The sequence below is a fragment of the Mirounga angustirostris genome, unplaced genomic scaffold (assembly GCF_029215605.1).
Source record: "Mirounga angustirostris isolate CCGP_5_RB_7025 unplaced genomic scaffold, mMirAng1.0.hap1 SCAF_5, whole genome shotgun sequence".
NCBI classification, from domain to species: domain Eukaryota; kingdom Metazoa; phylum Chordata; class Mammalia; order Carnivora; family Phocidae; genus Mirounga; species Mirounga angustirostris.
Genome location: NW_026991713.1, coordinates 21070766 through 21091502, shown reverse-complemented (window position 1 = coordinate 21091502; position 20737 = coordinate 21070766). Strand labels below are relative to the sequence as shown.

Sequence of the window (20737 nt, the reverse complement as noted above, 5' to 3'; positions counted from 1 at the left end):
GAAAAGAACAATTTGGTTCCTAGATTTAAATTTATATTCAAGTGTGTTGGGTTCTTTGAAGACAAAACAACATGTAGCTTTTGTCTCTGTAGGATTGTTTTGTTCACTGTTTGGGGTATATTAATGAATGTTAAGTGCTTAAACAAGTAAAAACAAATGATCAGTGCTTCCCTGTCCCCCTGTGTCCCCCTGTGTTTCTAGGTAACTATAACTACTCAGTATTGCAGCCATGGAGTCCATGCTTAATAAGTTAAAGAGTACTGTTACAAAAGTAACAGCTGATGTCACTAGTGCTGTAATGGGAAATCCTGTCACTAGAGAATTTGATGTTGGTCGACACATTGCCAGTGGTGGCAATGGGCTAGCTTGGAAGATTTTCAATGGCACAAAAAAATCAACAAAACAGGTAAGTTTCAATTCAGAGTCCATTTGGCAAAAATACACATGCTAATTAAGTACCATAATGTGCATATGCATTTTTATGTTAAGAAATGTCAAAAGTAATGGTTCTTTACTTCTCATTTCTACCTAATGAAGTCATACAAAAATAAATGCTTTTAAACATGTCCTGAATCTCCTGGTTACAAATATATTGTTTGATATATCATCCCATCTTGTAATTTAATTTTGCTTACTTAATAAAAATTAATGTATCTGTTGAGCAAAGAAGCATATTAGATTTTTAATTTTTAAATTTAATTTTTAAAAAAATTTTTAAAGATTTTTATTTATTTGTCAGAGAGAGTGAGAGGGAGAGAGCACAAGCAAGGGGAGGGGCAGGCAGAGGGAGAAGCAGGCTCCCCGCTGAGCAAGGAGCCCAGAGTGTGACTCAATCCCAGGACCCTGGGATCATGACCTGAGCCGAAGACAGATGCTTAACCGACTGAGCCACCCACGCATCCTGCATATTAGAATTTTAGTGTTTCTTTTAGAATAAAAATTGTGTTCCTTTTCAAATTTGTCAATATGCTATTGGCAAAATACTCCATTAAATTTTTCCAGCATTAAATGCATTCTTATTTAGTGCATTCTTATTGCCCTTTTATTTTATAGTCTTCTGGAAAATAGACTTCTGTAACATTCTTTTGTGTTTAACTTGATAGTTTTTATTATCAGAAGGGAGTAAATTTATGGAATAGTAATGTGTTTTATAATATATTGATTTCAAAGTTATTTTAAAACTGTTCTTTCAGTAGAGTCATTTGAATGAGTTGTATTTTTATTTTTATTTTTTTAATTTGACCTAAGAGACCAACAGATGGTTCTTAGAAATGTGGAGGATTGTTAGTGTTAAATTTTACTAACAGTTTTCTGTTGGAATTGTTAAAGAATTGAAAAACCTCCAGGTTTAAAACCTCTGTAGAAATAGGTTCTTTAAAAAGAAAAATCACTGTTTCCAAAGGTACTTTTATTTCTCTACAAGTGAAACATACGGATTATAAGACGTTTGGGATTAATTACACATATTTTCCAGTGACTCTGTCCCAGTCATACAGTTGTGGATATGCATTATTTTTGACTTTTCCAAAGTCAGCTTATTTCCCAAACAGCAAGTGTATTAAAGACTGAATAGGCTTTGGTTATCCTTTTATGAAGTAGGAATCTTGGTCTTGTAATAGATTGCTGGTATGTAGTTTATATCTGACCTGTAAATCTTGTTTTTATTGCCATTTGGTTGAAAGTCTTTAAGTTCAGAGCTGATCTGTATTTTAAATGCTGATTGATTTGTCATTTTTGAACATTGTTTTCTCTCTCAATTCATCAAGAGCTCAAAAAAAAGGTGGTTTCTTGAGTATTGAATGCTTAAAAAGCTATTAATGAGGCCATGAAGTTATGTAAATGACCAACCTCTAACACTAGCTTTTATAATCAGTTATATAAGGGGAAAATGAAAGAACACCAAATGTACTAAATATTGCATTATTTATTAAGGATGTAACATAATAGTGTCTTTGCGCTTAGCCAAAAGAGTTCTAGTTGTGTTTGTATCAGAAGTCCATATGTGGAAATTCTCTGATAAGGTTGAAGCTTCTGTTACTGTTCATAGAACATGAAAACCAGGCATAAAAAATAGGTAATTGATTAGATATTGCACAGTAATACACCAGTTCTCAACTGCTGAGTGCCAGAATTGGGTTCTCTTAGGAGACTACTATATTTTTCCCCCCGAATTTATTGCTTTGCGGAAAAAGATAGTTTTGGAATATATCTGTGCTCTCTCTGGATACAGTTTTGAATCTTCTTTCTTTACTTCTTTCAGACCTAAGGTGTCTGACCTGAGTATCTGGACTACTGGCTAATTCCTTAAGGAACAGCTAAGTCTTTAACCACCTTGGCATTGAAGCCTCATTTTAATTTCTCCTTTAATTGTAGTTTTAATTCTTTTTCAGTGATCTCATTTTTTAATAAAAGGGAATTATAGAAGATAGATAATCTAGAGCTGTGCTATCCACTATGGTAACCACAGGCTACATATGCCTATTTCAATTAGTAAAAATTAAATTCAGTTCCTTAGGTGCACTAGTCACATATTCAAGGTTCCTTAGCTCTGTGGGACTAGCCATTTTTATTTAAAGATAGGCGATTGAGAAAAAACACTTTTTAGTAGGTAACTTCCTTTGCCAATGTGTTTTCAAGACTATGAAGTGAATAAAAGAACAAAAGAGTGCCAAATACTCTTACATTTTGTTTTAGTAATTTTTGTATAAAAAAAGAGACTCCAAATTTAATTAGAATTAACAGGTGACTCTTAAGTGGAAGATATTTCGGGTAATTGCACTACCTCATCTTTTCTGTATATTTGAAAATTTTCATAATAAAGAGTCAAAAAGGTTTTAATTGGGGATGATAATGGAAAGCTTCCAGTAACTGCTTGTTTTTATTGACCGCTAGGCAATAAACATCTGAATGTCGTCTAGGTGTAGATCCTGTAGTGGATACAGACACTTAGGTCATGGTTTCTTTGTTCTTGGGAGGGGGCATGGTTTCTTTTTTTAAGAAGCTTGTAATATGCGTACGGTAACAGGACTTTTACACAAGTGATATGTGTTAACAGGGTGGGTAGTGAAGTAGTAGAAGGAAAACATAAATTAAAAGACGATAGTCTGGGGCGCCTGGGTGGCTCAGTTGGTTAAGCGACTGCTTTCGGCTCAGGTCATGATCCTGGAGTCCCTGGATCGAGTCCCACATCGGGCTCCCTGCTCGGCAGGGAGCCTGCTTCTCCCTCTGACCGTCCCCCCTCTCATGTGCTCTCTCTCTCTCATTCTCTCTGTCTCAAATAAATAAATAAAATCTTAAAAAAAAAAAAAAGATTCTCTTAAAAAAAAAGAGATAATAAAATGGAAAAATATTGTCTTGGATATTGATAGTTGAGTAGTAGTAGGTTTGAATTAGAGACTTTTGAAAGATACTTGTATAAAAATTCTGAAAGTCATTCAAAATCTTTCAAGGAATTTTGGTAGCCAGCATTGATTCTTTGCTAATTTTGCTTCCAGCTTTATCATTTTTCTTTCCATTTATGATGGAGATCTAGCATCACTGACATGTTACACAGTGGTAATATATCGGTTGTCAATACAGCTATTTTTTTTATTGATTTGTTAAGCTTGGGTAACTGGACAGGAACTATTTTTCCTTGGGTAACAGAGAAAATGAAAGGAAGAAGATGGTTAAGGAGGATGTGTGCTTTTAGTAGTACAAATAAGCTGTGAATGATCTAAAAGAGAGACAGTGGGAGAGCAGCTTCCAGTACTGGTACCATTCATTCCCAGTTAACTGCCCAAAATAAGACAGGGGTAGGCTGGAAGGAAAGAGTGAGTATAGGTTATTCATATGTAAAAGTTGCTTACAAAATGGGTTTTTGTATAAACAAGCACTTCTTGACATACACAACTTTCCTTCCAAAAAAATGATTCAAGATTTTATAGGGTTATCAGGTTATCCAGGGTTATCATTATGAGTAACATTTTGAATTTTTAAACATTTTAACTTTTATGTGAATTCTGGTTAAATAAGAGATAACTAAATAGGGTTCGGCACATTACATACACCTTGTGTCTATCAGGGTTCAAACATGGAGATTTTCCTGTGTTCTCCTTAGATAGGGTTCTAGGTCTCATACTTTTCAAAATATTTAGATTTGCTAATAATGAAGGAAACAACTTTTTGATATCAGAAAAGTATTACAATGGTGCTATAATTTCCATGACATTAGATTTTAGTTATTTCTATTTGTAGACTATTGTGACACTTGAATAAAATCTTATTACTTTTGCATATTCTTGATTAAAATTAGATGCACAATTCTTTCATTAGGAAGTGGCTGTTTTTGTCTTTGATAAAAAGCTGATTGACAAATATCAAAAATTTGAAAAGGATCAAATCATTGATTCTCTAAAACGAGGAGTCCAACAGTTAACTCGACTACGGCACCCTCGACTTCTTACTGTCCAGCATCCTTTAGAAGAATCCAGGTAAATTTTTATAAAAACTTACATAAATGACTTGTTGAACAAATAGTTAATAATTGTATGTTTAAATTCTGTCTGTGGAGCATGCTGTCAGTGAAAAATTCTTAGAAACTGAGTGTTGAGTTAAGGATTTATTATTTCTGTAAAATTTATTTGCATATGCTATGTATTTGCCTCTTTTTGAAATATTAATAAAAGTTTTCTTCACAGTTGCCATCAGTCTGTGCCATCAGTCTCTATGCTCAGCACTACAGTGGTCAAAGTGGAAGATACAGAAGTATAGCATATAGTCCACATCTGAAAGTAGCTCTCCTTGTTTATTTTATAGAATATTTTGTACCCTTTGCATTGATTACATATTTGTGGGCTCTTTTTATGTGTGTTTCAGGTACTCTTCTAAACATGTAACCTGATATGCTGAGCATATCATATGTGTAACCTGCAGTTACTCTACTGTTTATTTTTCTCAAGGATGAGCTTGGGAACTGTTGCTGAGAATGACAAGAATTTGAAATTTATGTTGTGTAATCTTAACTGGATCCTCAAGCCTGTGGTGCTTTTACTAGTACATTAGATACCCTAGCTATATAAACTTTTCTCACATTACTCATAACCCCTAATTTCCTTCTTTCTTCCTTCCTACCTAGCAGACTGTATTCGTCTCTCTTAATTCAGAAGATCTTAACGAAGTGGTTTGTCATTTGTGTTCTATGGACCCTAGAATTTTAAGGATAGGGGAAGAACAGATAGGTGAACAAACAGAGCTGGCAGAGTTCTAGGTTTCCAGTTTGATATCAGAAAAGTATTACAATGGTGCTATAATTTCCATGACATTAGATTTTAGCTAATTTTTTAGCTAGGACACTTTTACTTTTATCTTTTTACGTATTGGATTTCTGTATAATTCTTACTTTGGAATCTTCAGTAACCCCCTGTCACTTATCCCTCTCCGCCAAGAGCATGAGTTACTTTCTTTCAACCTAAAAGAAAAAAACTAATATTTACCATGAAAACTGTATTAAATGCTTTACATTTGTTTAACTCATTCAGTTCTCAGAGTTACATGGGAGAAATGAGGATCAGAGACATTACTTAAGCCACATAGTTATGACACCTTGATTCCTCAGCCCATGTTTTTTTTATTCTACTATATCATGGTGTGCCTACCCAGAAATATGCGCATATATCTCTTATGATGATAATATTTTTATAGCTCTCCTTTTCATGAATAAACCCAAAAGAAGAGTATAGTTGTTGACTCTTACATAACATTCACTATTGTGAACTCTTTATCCTGAAGTGGGTAAGTTTTGTTTGCCACACTTGTCCTGAGCATTCCAATCAATGCTGTTTTCTCTGGAATGTTTTCTATCAGCGTCTACCATGTCACCTATCAGAATGCCCACCCATCTTTGTTATTTTAACTGGTATCAATGTATCTTACATTTCCTCATTACATTCTAAGACTCGTGAGGGGAGAAGCTGTCCCTGCAGCTTCTTTTATAGTGATATAAATATTATAGAACTAGGGATTTATTGGTGATCATTAAGAGAGAAAATTAAGATTACTTTAAGGCATCTTCACTGTTAAGTTGTAAAACTGTAAAATTGATAGGAATAGGACAACTTTAGGGAAGGAAAAAATGACTTCCCGTTTTTTATGAGTTAGTAATGTAGAAATAACACTGGAATTATCCAAAAGAAATGTGCTATAGTAAAGTCATCCAGGTGAAAGCTCGGAGTTGGTGATATGTTTTGAGGGTAACATGTAGGCAGTAATTAAAACCATGAAAAAAAGAATTTTTCAAGAGCATGAGTCGAAAGAGCAGAGTACTGAGGACAGAACTTGAAATGTAGAGGGAAAAGAAGAGCCAGGAAAAGAAAGGAGCGATCATTGTTACATGGCAGGAGAAAAACAGGCAGCTGAAGGTCATGGAAGCTAAAGGAGGGGAGAAGGGACCCACTAACACTGAGCACCACTGAGGAAAAAGAAAATAAGGACTGAGGGGTGCCTGGGTGGCTCAGTTGGTTAAGCAACTGCCTTCGGCTCAGGTCATGATCCTGGAGTCCCTGGATCGAGTCCCACATCGGGCTCCCTGCTCAGCGAGGAGCCTGCTTCTCCCTCTGACCCTCCCCCCTCTCATGTACTCTCTCTCATTCTCGCTCTCTCGAATAAATAAATAAATCTTTAAAAAGAAAATAAGGACTGAGAAGAGTTTGTTACATTTGACTAGTGAGAGGTTGTTACTGATCTTTAATAATATCAGTAGTAGGATGGTGGTTTGGAAGCTAGAAAATAGATACTGAGGAGCCCAGCAGAGAAGACTTCATTATGTGAATAAAGTCCCAGAGGAGGAACTGAAAGGAAATATTGGGATGATAGTTTAATCACTAATATGGTGAAGTGTAGGGAAATGATGTCATTCATGTTAGATGAACTTTATGCTTTTTTAAAGTAGAAAGTGGATAATAGGTGAGTAGTGGGTAAAGGGGGCCATGGAATGAGGAGCTAGGAAGAGGACAATAAAGGAATGTTCTTGAATGTTGAAAAAGCAAGGTTAAAGTATACTATGTGACTTAACACTTAAAAAGACTTGGGCTTTCTATTCTTTGCTGGTGCTTATGACATAAGCAACAGAGTAAAAGAAACTTGTAGTGGTTATTACAGGGTTAGTAGGGGTTTGCTCAGTAAAAGGTAATTTGGGTGATAGTTTATTGTGATAGTTGGGAGAAAGAAAGGAATCAAATATATATGGTCAAGACTGAATACTTTGAATTTGGTTAATAAAGGTGTTGGGGAGCTAGATTTGGTGGAGATAGTAAAGGGGTAGGAGATAATGGCTAGTAAATAGCTGTGGTTGGGAAAGTGGTTCTTGAGAAGAGGATATAGCCCTTCTGGTATGTGACTGTAATGTTGATGGAAGTGAATATTCATGAAAGATAAGAGGGCTTCCAGCTTGAGGAATAATCATATGGATGTTGATGTGGCCAAGGATGATGTTGGGGTCAAGACCGAGAGGAAACAAATAGGAGTAGCTCAAATGCGTGAGTTATGGGAATTATAGAAAACTGGAGAAAAGACTTGAGAGTATTTGATCAATTTTCCTCCAGTACAGTTCAGCAAATGGAAATCTGGTGTCCACTGTGTTTATGAGCTTGGTGAGAGAGTAAAGAACAAGGTAGCATCTTTTTTGATGACTGAGCAGGTGTAATAATTCTCTCCCTCAGCCTAAGCAGCTCTGTGTTAATCTTTCATGTATATTAAGCTTCTGCATATGCTTTCATTTGAAAAATGGGTTCAAGGTGAAAGAAAAATTACAGAGGTATAGTGGACAGATGAAACAGCAAAAGGTGTACTTGCCATTAAACAGTTACAGTCTGGGTACGTTTGGTCTAGCTTTGTTACACAATACCTTGTATGTAGTTCTTCATTGCCAGAGCCTAAATAAGCCCAAGGCATAAAATGTTAGGACTTGAGTCTCAAACACTTGGTAATTACAATAGCAGTAGTAAAGATTTATTAAGTTTACATGCTAGTGACTCTGCTATGTACTTTACATTCATTATCTCCTTTGATCTTCACAGTAACCCTTCAAGGCTGTTTTTTATCACCATTTTACAAATGGGCAAAGTGAGGCTCAGAGCCGAGGTGTCCAGGTCACCTAGTCAGGGAATAGGGATGCTGGGACTTGAAGTTGGGTATTTGTCTTCAAAGCCTGAGCTCTTTATGATTACTCCATGAGGCCTACTGAATGTTAATATCTAACATTTTCTGAATTTCTGAATATTCTTACACATCAAAGAGCAGTAACTTAAAAATTTAAAAATTGTGGCGCCTTTTAAAATTATATATAAAATAGGTAAAATCAGAGCTGCTCTGATTGAAGTAGTTACAGGGGACCTGGAGCTGTGCTCTTTGCCTCTTTCTGACTGCTCTTGCTCCAGAGGGTCTGGGAAATCTGCAGGTTCCTTTGAGCGTATTCTGAAAATGGTGGTTTAATTGTTTTATTAATGCTGAAAGCAAATCTGTCTTCTTGTTGACTACTAATATTTTATGTATATTTGACTTTAATAATGTGGGGAAAAAATGATGGTAAATAACTTTTTCTTTTTTAAAACAGGGATTGCTTGGCATTTTGTACAGAACCAGTTTTTGCCAGTTTAGCCAATGTTTTAGGTAACTGGGAAAATCTACCTTCCCCTGTATCTCCAGACATTAAGGATTATAACCTTTATGATGTGGAAACTAAATATGGTTTGCTTCAGGTATGTATTTTTATTCATCACGTGAAAAGAGTTTTATCCTTCAAAATTGCTTTTGGCTATTTAAAACTTCGTAGCAATATCAACTGCTTTATGTAAACCTTTGGATCCTCTCAGTAATTTAAAAATTATTTCTATGTTCTACAGTTTTTCTACAGTTTATTGTTAGGTTTAAATTATATTTTAAATTTATGAAACATAACATCAACCAGTCAATAAGTACCCTTCTACAAAGGTTACCAATTTATGTTTCATAACAGAACTCTTTTCACCTTGCAAAACTGAAGCTGTATCCGCTAAACAATAATTCTCCATACCCATCCCTACCACTCGCCAGCCCCTGGCAACCATTCTACTTTTATTCTCTATGATTTGACTACTTTAGGTGCCTCATGTAAGTGGAATCATATATGATTTTTCCTTTTGTGCTTTATTGCACTTAGTATGATGTTCTTGAGGTTTTTCCATGTTGTAGCATGTGTCAGAATTTCCTTTCTTTTTAGAGCTGAATAATCCATTGTATGTATTTGCCACATTATGTTTATTCATTTGTCTATGGACACTGGGGTTGCTTCCACATCTTGGCTGTTGTGAGTAATACTGCTCTGAACATGGGTGTAGAAGTTTCTCTTCAAGATTCTGCCTTTAGTTATTTTGGGGATGTACCCAGAAGTGGAATTTCTAGATGATATAGTAATTCTATTTTTTTTATTTTTTGAGGAACTAGCGTACTGTTTTCCATATTGGCTATCCCATTTTATATTTCTACCAGTAATGCAGCGCAGAGTCCTAATTTCTTCATGTCCTCACCAACATTTATTATTTTCTAGTTTTTGATAGTGGCCATCCTAATCGGAGTGATGTGGTAGACCATTATGGTTTTGATTTGCATTTTTTTAGGAGTTAGTGAATTTAAGCATCTTTTCATGTACTTATTATCCATTTGTGTATCTTCTTTGGAGAAATATCTATGCAAGTCCTTTGCCCATTTTCTAATCAGGTTGTTTGTTTTGTTGTTGTTGAATTGTAGATGTTCATTATATATTCCAGATATTAATCTCAGTATATAATCAGATATATGATTGGCAAATATTTTTTCCTTTTCTGTGGGTTGCCTTTTCACTCTGTTGATTTTGTCTTTTGATGCATAGAAGTTTTTATTTCGATATATCCAATTTATTTTTTCTTTTGTTGCCTGTGCATTTGGTGTCATATCTAAAAAGACTTTGCCAAATCCAGTGTCATGAAGATTTCCTCTGTGTTTTCTCCTAAGAGTTATATAGTTTTAGTCTTATGTTTAGGCCTTTGATTTGAGTTGATTTTTACATATGGTTTAAGATAAGGGTCTAACCTCATTGTTTTGCCTATGGATATCCAATTTTTTCAGTACCCTTTGTTGAAACTTCTATCCTTTCCCCATTGAATGGTCTTGGTACCTTTGTCAAAAATCATTTGACTTTTCTAGACTTGAAAAACTTCGTATATTTTATGAATTGTATTTGAGGAATAAGCATTTTTTAAAATGCAAATCTTACATGAATTTCATAGGTTCCAATGTGTTAGAACTGGAGAACGTTCATTTGAGAAATATTAAGCCCCTAAATGCTTGTTATACTAGTCACTGAGGATAAATATTCAGGCAGTTAGAAGTAGCAGATTGCATCTCAAGGAGTGGTGAAAAATGAAACTGGAAAGATAGAGAAAGAACACTGGAGGATTTTTTAAGTAGAGTAAATGACCTGGTCTGATGTGCATTTTAGAAGTGTCATTCTAGAAGAGTGGAACTTGGGCATAGGGAAAATGTATGAGAAATAATTACTACTATGTAGGGTTATTTTCAATGTGTAAATTTTAAGTACTTAGCATAGTGCCTGCATGTAAAAAATAGTTAATGATATTTAAAAAGTCTTGCTCAAAAATCACAGGAAGTACTAGAGGGATGAATGAAGTTATGTGGTTAGAATAGGCCCTTTTGACTGACTATGGGGATGGGATTGGGAGTGGTGTGGAATCTAATATGATTTCCCACATTTATTAAGAGGTTAATATACCATTGTTTGAAGTAATTTACCAGCTGGGACCTAGATAGGTTCAGTGACTTGCTCAAAGTTGCGAGGCTAGTAATTAGTGAAGTTGGGACAGGAATCCAGATATTTTCTAAAATAGTACTCTTTACATTCTTTACTGTTGAGTTAACTTGATGTTGAAACTGTAAGGGATTTTTTTTTTAAGAGAATTCATTCTCATATCCATTCATTAAGTGTATATTTATTGGATGGCTATATTTCTGGCACAGTTCTGGGTGCTGAAGATATGCCAGGGGAAAAAACGGACACAAATTCCTGCCTTTTAGAATTTATATTCTCATGGGTGAAGAAGGACAATAAAATAAGTAAATATATAGTGCATTAGATTATGATAAATGCATGTGGAGAAAATAAGGGAAGGCGGAAGAGAGAATAGTTTGGATGGGGAGGAAAAGGTTGCACTTTTGAATGGGGGTAGTCAGGAAATCTGTAACTGAAAATTGGACATTTGAGTAAACAAAGAAGTGAACCATATAGATACCTAGGGAAAGAATGGTCTAGGCAGAAAGAACAGAAGGTTCAAAGTCCCTGAAACAGAATCATGCATGACTTGTTCAAGGAATAGTGAAATACCTGGAGTGGTGGAAAGAGTTAATAAGATGAGCAGTAGGAGACAAGGTCAGGGAGTTAACGGTGGCTAAGTCCTCTTATTCCCTAAAAGCCAGAAAAATACTTTGAAGTTTACTCTGAGAGGAAGGAAAGGCCTTTGGAAGGCTTTGAGCAGGAAAGTGACATGATCTGGTAGCTGCTTATTGAGAATTAAATTATGTAGAAGGGTGTGAGCAGAAACGAGGTGAAGTAGGTGGCTGCTCTAGTAGTATAGGCCAGAGATGATGATGGTCCAGGGTCGGGAAGGTGGTAAGACAGGATCAAAATATATTTTGGTGGTGAAAGTATTGGAATTTGTAGATGGTTTCTTATATAGGAAAAATAGAGTAGTGCAGGATAACTCAAAGGTTTTTGAAAAATGGAAAAGTGAAGTGGCCGTTAATGGATATGGGGAAAAGACCATAGGAGGAGAGAACTGAATTGTAGGGGAAGCTCAGTTTTTGATTCTTCTAAGAATGGGATGCTTATAAAACGTTCAAGGGGAGAGAAGTCAAGAAGGCAGTTGGATAATCAGTCTGGACTTTAGAATAGAAGCCCAGCCTGGAGATAATTTGGGAGCAGTCAACCTCTGGATGATATTGAAAGTTGTGAGAACACTGAGAAAGAGTAGATGGAAACTTCAGCTGTCCAAACACTGAGGTTGGGGTACTGAGGAGGAACCAGCAGAATAAATAGACTGAAAAGCAATGACCAGTGGAGTTGGGGGAAAGCCTGGGAGAGTGGTGTCCTGGAAGTCAGGGAGTGTTAGTTTGCCAGAATCGACTCCTGGAAACAGAAATCAGTCTTCGTTTTTGGTTAACAAATTCCATGGTAGTCTCAGGTACACATGTCAAAATTACCAAATACTAATCCAATTTGAGAATGAGTGAACATCAATTAATATATGAAAACTGAGCAAAATACGATTCAGAAAAACTGAATTTCAGTATGAAGTGTAAATATATTAAAATATTAAGAATTAGAATCAAATTGACAAGGAGACCCTTGATATTTACTATCTGTAACTCCTTCACATTTCAAACACAGAAACAATAAATTTGGATGGAAAAGTGGTTTTAAATTATCTTTGACTTTGCTTATATGCATGTGGAAAGGACATTTAATAAAGAGTTGTATTCTGGTTTTATAACTGGATTTTTCCCACTAATGCTTAGATCATTGTGGCAACTGAGAATATCTACTCTTTTGCATTTATGATGAAATTTAATTATTCCCTGACATGTAAAAAAATCTTTTATTGGGAGAAGCAGCAATTATGATTTTCAAGAGACATTTTATTATAATTGAAAGGAGTTTTATTTAATGTAAAAGTGTCTCCCCCCTCCCCCCATTTACAGGTTTCTGAAGGATTGTCATTTTTGCATAGCAGTGTGAAAATGGTCCATGGAAATATTACACCTGAAAATATAATTTTGAATAAAAGTGGAGCCTGGAAAATAATGGGCTTTGATTTTTGTGTATCATCAACCAATCCTTCTGAACAAGAGGTAATGAAGGTTTTAGGTCTTGTATTTTTTTTTTTTTTTTAAGATTTTAAGTAATCTCTACAGCCAACGTGGGGCTTGAACTCACAACCCTGAGATCAAGAGTTGTGTGCTCTATTGACGGAGCCAGCCAGGTGTCCCAGTCTTCTAATATTTTTAAAGCTGTGGAAATTTGTGATGCATCTGGAATGGACTAGAGAATTTGCAAGTCTGATAAATGTGTAGAAATAGGTTATGTGGTACAATGTATGTTTAAATGTACAGCTTTATAGAAAATTTTTAATGTTCATTTTACCTGAGAGTATTCTTCAGCTTGTTAATTCCACAGTAGTGTTACTTGAGTAAAGGATGCTAGAGTTAAACAAATTTAAGAACTATTGGGTTAAGTAGGCTTTTTTCCTCAGGCTATCAAATACACTACAAACACTGTGAATCTCTAGCAGTGTTTTCCCAACATCGGACCACAGAATCTTCTTTAGGGAGCATGATAACAACAGTAGCAGTGATAATAAGAGCTAACATTTATTGAAGTACTTTTCTAACAAAGCACTTTGTAATGTATTTACTTATTTAATCCTCACCACAATCTGTGAGATATGGGACTAATACAGATGGGTAAGTTAGGCTCATAGAATAAAATAATGTACCTAAGTTTAGGCAGGTGGTTAAGTGGTGGAGGTAGGATTTGAACCTGTTCTCTTTGGTTCCAAAGTACCTGTTACATAGTGATTGTGATATCTGCCTATTTATACTTAGGAAAATACTGCAATATTTCAAGTTTTTAATATACATATATGTATATATATATGTAGCTGTTAAAGGCACCATGATTTGACCTAAGATATATTTGTAATTTAAGTAAATACATTTAAGGGAAGCAGAAAGAATTAGTATTGGTTGAGTATATACTATGGGTCAGACACTGTGTTAGGTCCATTTTTTCCCATACATTTGTTTAATCTTACAACAGCCTTTTGAGCTTATTAACTAAATCACACAGCTAGTTAGTGAAAGAACAAGGTTTCAAATAATCTGAGTCCATACAATTTGAAACCTATGTATCATAGAACATAGGCTATACCTTTTCGTATTCATACTGCATCTTACAGTGATACTTTGTCTTCTGGGAGAAAGCTTTGATAATCTGAAGGTTGCAAGGATTCTTTTTTTTTTTTTTTTAATATTTTATTTATTTATTTTGAGAGAGAGTGAGTGAGCAGGGGGCTAAGGGCAGAGGCAGAAGGAGAGAATCACGGAGCCCGTCATGGGGCTTGATCTCAGGACGCTGAGATCACGACCTGAGCTGAAATCAGGAGTCAGGCGCTCAACTGACTGAGCCACCCAGGCACCCAGTTTGCAGGAGTTCTTATTCATATCTCTCAGTTTGTTTAGTGCCCTTTCCAGATTTGAGAATTTGGGAATTTCAGGATTGAAGGTGGTAGTGATATTTTTACTTGCATGACTGAGTATGATTTAAAACTAGGTTGCTAACTGCTTGATAGTGTTTTTTGCTTTAATTTGAAATATTTAATCTATATAATCTCTTTTCTGTCTTCTTATAGCCTAAGTTTCCTTGTAAAGAATGGGACCCAAATTTACCATCATTGTGTCTTCCTAATCCTGAATATTTGGCTCCTGAATACATACTTTCTGTGAGCTGTGAAACAGCCAGTGATATGTACTCACTAGGAACTGTCATGTATGCTGTATTTAATAAAGGGAAACCCATTTTTGAAGTTAACAAGCAAGATATTTATAAGAGTTTTAGTAGGCAGTTGGATCAGGTAATTTGCCTTATATATAAATAATTGCTTACATTAAAAGTATTAAATGTTTCTTTGGTTTAAAAAATGTGTTCAGAAAATTCTCTAAAATGAGATGATGTCTCATATTTTAAGTTTGCATAAAATCAACTGAACAAAAGTAATTCTGTAAATAATGAGGATTAAAGTTTGTTACCACAGCTTTAATCGTGGCATTTATTTACTAGAGTGAATACTGAAATCTGATCTAAAATGCTGGGCATTTGTTTCAGTAATAGAAATAATTTCAGGTATTGAAGATAAGTGTTTTAATTATCTTGCCACAGTAGAATTAGCAGTTTGTTCACTCTAACATATATTTTTGAGTAAATTTCAAAAAGGTTTTTTAAATAGACGATTGACTACAAATGCCTTGTCTTTTTGAATATTTTATATTTATATTTAATATTATCACTTTTTTTAAATAGTTGAGTCGTTTAGGATCTAGTTCACTTTCAAATATACCTGAGGAAGTCCGTGAACATGTAAAACTATTGTTAAATGTCACTCCAACTGTAAGACCAGATGCAGATCAAATGACAAAGGTGAGTACACATGAATTCCTGTCTTAGGTGGAGGGACAATGAGTTAAAGTAGGTTAAGTGCTTCTAAAGCAAGATTTAGTCAGATAGAGTCCCCAAATAGCACCTCTATCTTTGAATGTGTTAAATATTCAACTTCTTTTAATCTTAAACAGTTAAATAATTTATGTATATAATTGCTCTGATATAAAATTAAGATTTCAAATAATCAGAGTCTTAACAGTCATGTAGGTATAGAAATTCTGGACACAAGAATTCATGGCCCTCTAATTTACTCTTGTAAGTTTGGATTTTAATAGATAAATGGTACTTATTATGCCTTCAAGATATTTTACTTAATTTTTCAATATTTACTAGTTAGGTAAAGAAAATGTTACTGCCCAGCCAACTTACAGGTAGTCACTGAAAATTTGAACTTGCAAAGAAATTTGGTTATTACTTCCTTACTCTGATTTTTATGATTAGAATTATTAAGTGATCTTTAGCATTTTGCTAAATGTTTCTGAATATTTTTTCACTGTATTATGGCAGTTTCAGGTATGAGAAGTATTTTAATATCTATCAAAATAATTTTATTTTCCTGTTTTTAGATTCCCTTCTTTGATGATGTTGGTGCAGTAACGCTGCAGTATTTTGATACCTTATTCCAAAGAGATAATCTTCAGAAATCACAATTTTTCAAAGGACTACCAAAAGTTCTTCCAAAACTGCCCAAGGTTTGTTGTTGATCAGTTTTTTTGTTATAGTCAGGATTTTTATTTACTATAATAACTCTTCCAGAGAAATAAATGTAACTTTTGTCTTAGGTGCATATATGACTATAGAAGGCTGCATACTGAAGCTAAAAGTTTAGTGAACCTTTTTTGCAGGGTCCAAAAATAATTTAATAAATTAGATAGGTAAGAAAATTAGAAGAATATTACCTATGCAAAGGTAGCACCGGGACATTAAATGTCAGAAGAGAAGTCCATAAGCTGTCATTGTGGAGATCATTGCCTCACCAGCAGTTAAAGGGGTACCTCTATATTGATACTAGCCTCTCTAATTCCTTTAACTCCCCTCTCTGGCTTATTAAATCATGAGTGTAATATAGTCTAAAAAATGTTGGTGAATGCCTTGGAAGTCAGTGGTTGAAAACTGGTGATTCTTGGTTACAAAAATACCTCCAGTGTTTAATCTGTCAGATACTCATTGATTATGCACTCTTTGTCTAGCCCTTTACTTGGATGCTGTGGAGATAAAAAAGGAAACAAAATACTGTTCTTGCTCTCAAGACTCTTAGAGTATGTGTAGATAGAGTTAACATGCATGAAATAACAATTTACAGTACAGAACAGTGTTTAAGTTGTGTGGTATGACTCATAAGTAATGAAGAAGAGAAACATATTAAGATTAATGAGGCAATGTTTCCTAAAGGTATGGTGACCATACGTCCCCCTTTATCTCTAACATTCCCAAGTTATTTCTTTTGTCCTGACATAGTTAGCAGGAGCACCTCATTTTACTCTCAACAATGTCCCAGTTTCAACCATAAATTATATGGTCATCTTCCCCAAAGAAAATTGGAGATTTAAGACTGTAACTTCAATATTAATACTAAAGATCTGAAATTAAATTTAGTTTTATGAAAACATTTTGCCTTTCAGCGTGTCATTGTGCAGAGAATTTTGCCTTGTTTGACTTCAGAATTTGTAAACCCTGATATGGTACCTTTTGTTTTGCCCAATGTTCTACTGATTGCTGAAGAATGCACCAAAGAAGAATATGTCAAATTAATTCTACCTGAACTTGGCCCTGTCTTTAAACAGCAGGAGCCAATCCAGGTATGTGTATAGATACTCTTTCCTATTTATCTGCTGTTATTTAATGATGTTAGTCAATGATGACTATCATTAAAAACGAAAGGAATGGATATGCGACTTTTTAAAAATTGAGGTAAGTTTAAGATAATTTTTTTTCCGTTAGAAGTTATTTTGCATATGTTTGAAGTGAACCATTCCTAAAATTATAATTAAGCTTTGCAAGTAAATGTCTGTAGCTCTCCATAACTTACCATCTCAGAAAATAAATTGTAATGAGATTTGGCATGTGTTATACTGTGTATTCTTATTGGCCTTATTAAAAGTTATAGGTTTGGGAAAAGTATTTCTTTTTCTCCTGCACCTTTAAGCATTTGCTTTTTGTTTTGTTATTTAGGGTCTTTAATTTGTAGAAAGTTTATGCCGGTTGTTTCTCTTTATTTTACTGGTAATAAATAGTTTCAACAGAAGAGAGGAAATGGTTACAGCATCACAGAAGTAATATATGTGTGTATTGTAATTGAAAATGTAATTAGTTACTGATGTAGACTCTATTATAATATTTACTTGTCAGATTCTAGGTAGTCTTGGGTTTAAGAGCAGTAGGGTTACACACCTGGGTTTGAATCTGATCTTCATCTTTACTAGAAGTATGACTTGGACAAGTCTTCACTGTCTTAAAGCCTCTGTTTGCTCATTTCTAAAACAAAAAGGGTAGTTGAGATTAAATGAAATTTCTAGGCACAGTAAATATTATTACATGTTTCTGCCACTATATGGCAGTAGCTTGTTAGTAAACCGTCAACTACTTAATGGTTTTATGACAGGCTATTTGTGGTCCTTTCTTTGAAAGGATGGGAGCAAAAGGAAGACTGTGGTGATAAGGCAAGAGTTCCTATGGCTAAGAAAGGGTAGGTGAGGAAACTATAGGCTTTGAAACAGGGTTTCCTAAACATTTTCAAGATGTTAGGAGGCAAAATGGTGGAGCCACATGTTCACTAAGTATTCTGCATAAATAGAAGGGACAGTTTGTTCCTTATAATGTAGGTATGTGTGGCAGCTAGGTGAGAAAACAAATGATCTGGGACAATTGAAAATGTTTCTTTCTAAGGGGAACCCTCGTATACTGTTGGTGGGAATGCAAGCTGGTGCAGCCACTCTGGAAAACAGTATGGAGGTCCCTCAAAAACTTGAAAATAGAACTACCCTACGACCCAGCAATTGCACTACTAGGTATTTACCCCAAAGATATAAATGTAGTAATCCGAAGGGGTACCTGCACCCCAGTGTTTATAGCAGCAATGTCCACAATAGCCAGACTATGGAAAGAGCCCAGATGTCCATCGACAGATGAATGGATTACAATGTGGTGTGTGTGTATATATATATATATACACACACACACACATATACACACAGTGGAATACTGTTCAGCCATCAAAAAGATGAAATCTTACCATTTGCAATGACGTGGATGGAACTGGAGGGTATAATGCTAAGTGAAATAAGTAATTCAGAGAAAGACAATTATATGGTTTCACTCATATGTGGAATTTAAGAAACATAACAAAGGATCATAGGGGAACGGAGTCCCTTTCATTTCTGTACATTTTCTTCTAAAACTTAGAAGCCAAGTGAATTCACTGCTTTGGAATATCTGACTTTGCTGTTCTCAGGCTTTTTTTTTTTTTTTCTTTCTCTCCAATTCAGTCGATTCCAGATAGTGGTAGTTATGGGTGAGTGATGCATTACTGAAGATGTGTGAGAGTTAGGAAATTAGTCTTCATTTAAATATTTAAACTGAGAACAGATATTAAATATTGTGCTTCTGGAAATGTAAGAAACTTGATTTGTATGTTTTTGTCTTCCATGCCTTCAGGCTAGCAACATGGTGAGTGTCAAAATATAGAACCCTCTCTTATGAAGATACTTTAAATTTTGTCATATGTGAAATCTTACAAAGATTCTAGACTTTAATGCATTGTTCCCCCCTTTCTTACACAGATTTTGTTAATTTTCTTGCAAAAAATGGATTTGCTACTAACCAAAACTCCTCCTGATGAGATCAAGAACAGTGTCCTACCAATGGTTTACAGAGCTCTAGAGGCTCCTTCCATTCAGATCCAGGTATAATATTTGATTTATTTTTCTTTAATAATGTCTTTGATTTATTTTTATTTTTAAAGCAAAAGAAGTACATTTTGGGTTTGAGTTCTAAAATCTTTTCTATAAAAACTCAATAGTGATATATATTAATCCATTGAATTGGTTTGTATACTATTACTAAAATATATCTAATCCCAACTAACTTAAAGAATCAATTGACAAATACCTGTATTAATGAAGTAAAATTACTCATTACTTTTATTTATGAAAAATGTTCTATCCTGGAAGATTTGATTTATGGTATGGTAGTTAGGATCAGTATATCTTCTTCCTGAATGAGTAACTAACATAAGAATGAAAATGGCAAAGATACATGTGCCTTTTTCTTATGAAAACATTAAGTAGGTACTCCCATACTCATAATTTTCTTTCATGCTTGATAACTCAATCTTCTAAGTGTTCCTTCTATACTGAAGTTAATTTGCATAGCAAATAGATAGAAAGCCAGACAGTAATTTAGTGTGACCATTCCTAATGCATTTATAGTCATGCTTGTGTGTCACGAAGGTGATGTTAAAACATCGTGTATTTTGCCAAACTTTCAGTTCTTTAGTTTTGCTATTAAAAGTTTGGTTCTATAGGGCTGTCTGTCTAGAAAAAAATTTTGGATCACTGTTAAAAGTGTAATTTATTTTTTTGATTTTTTACTTTGGAAAATAAGTCCTTATGTTAAGATCATCTCACTGCTTAATGGTTTTATATTTAAAGTTTCTTTGCCAGTATAGAAATTCTAGTAAAGAAAAACAGAATTTTAATTTTTTAAGAAGAATTTATTTATTTGGCAGAGAGAGAGAGCACAAGCAGGGGGAGTGGCAGGCAGAGAGAAAAGGAGGCTGGCTCCCCACTGAACAAGGAGCCCGGTGCGGAACTCAGTCCCAGGACCCTGTGATCATGACCTGAGCCAAAGGCAGAACGCTTAACCGACTGAGCCACCCAGGCATCCCTAGAATTTTAATTTTAAAAGTTATTGACCAAAACCTTCTTTTTCCTAATGTGAACCTAATATTGGGGGCACCTGGCTGGCTCAGTCAGTAGAGCATGTGACTCTTGATCGCAGGGTTGTGAGTCTGAGCTCCACGTTGGGTGTAGAGATTAGTTAAAAATAAGTGATGTGAACCTAATACCACATATATAAGCTCACTTTTTTGGCTCATTTTAGTCTTTTTCCTAAGGGGGTTCATTTAGCTAATAAGTATCAGCCAATAAGTATTTATTGAAATAGTTAATATTTAATCCAGATTGACCTGTGCAACTTTGCTGAATTTTACAAACCAACATTTCTTGTATCATTCAATATAAGTCTTTAGTCACCAGCCCAATTAATTAGTATCAGCATTGCTTGGTAGAGTCTGATAAAGTTAAAAGACTATCTAAGCTTTGGGAGAGTACTAGAACAAGAGCAAGAAACAAAAATCTTTTCATGTTTCATGCAAGTAGAAGGCTGGAAGGTAACTTCTGGAATTCATTTTGGAGTGGTATTTTTAAAGTGAAGTTTGATTAGAAATATTTAAGAGGC

The 20737-nt window shown here is 34.7% G+C and overlaps 1 protein-coding gene across 3 annotated transcripts in view; it reads left to right on the top strand.

Annotated features, from left to right (window-relative positions):
• Positions 1-20737, top strand: part of SCYL2 (SCY1 like pseudokinase 2) — a 52428-nt gene that overhangs the window by 13504 nt on the left and 18187 nt on the right. For all 3 annotated transcript variants that reach the window (XM_045872762.3, XM_064590745.1, XM_064590744.1), the window contains exons 2-10: positions 202-406; positions 4315-4472; positions 8591-8735; positions 12766-12915; positions 14475-14696; positions 15143-15259; positions 15847-15972; positions 16903-17079; positions 19060-19182. In XM_045872762.3, the coding sequence (XP_045728718.1) occupies positions 230-406; positions 4315-4472; positions 8591-8735; positions 12766-12915; positions 14475-14696; positions 15143-15259; positions 15847-15972; positions 16903-17079; positions 19060-19182 (1395 nt within the window). In that variant the 5' untranslated portion in view covers positions 202-229. The remainder of the gene's footprint in view (positions 1-201; positions 407-4314; positions 4473-8590; positions 8736-12765; positions 12916-14474; positions 14697-15142; positions 15260-15846; positions 15973-16902; positions 17080-19059; positions 19183-20737) is intronic.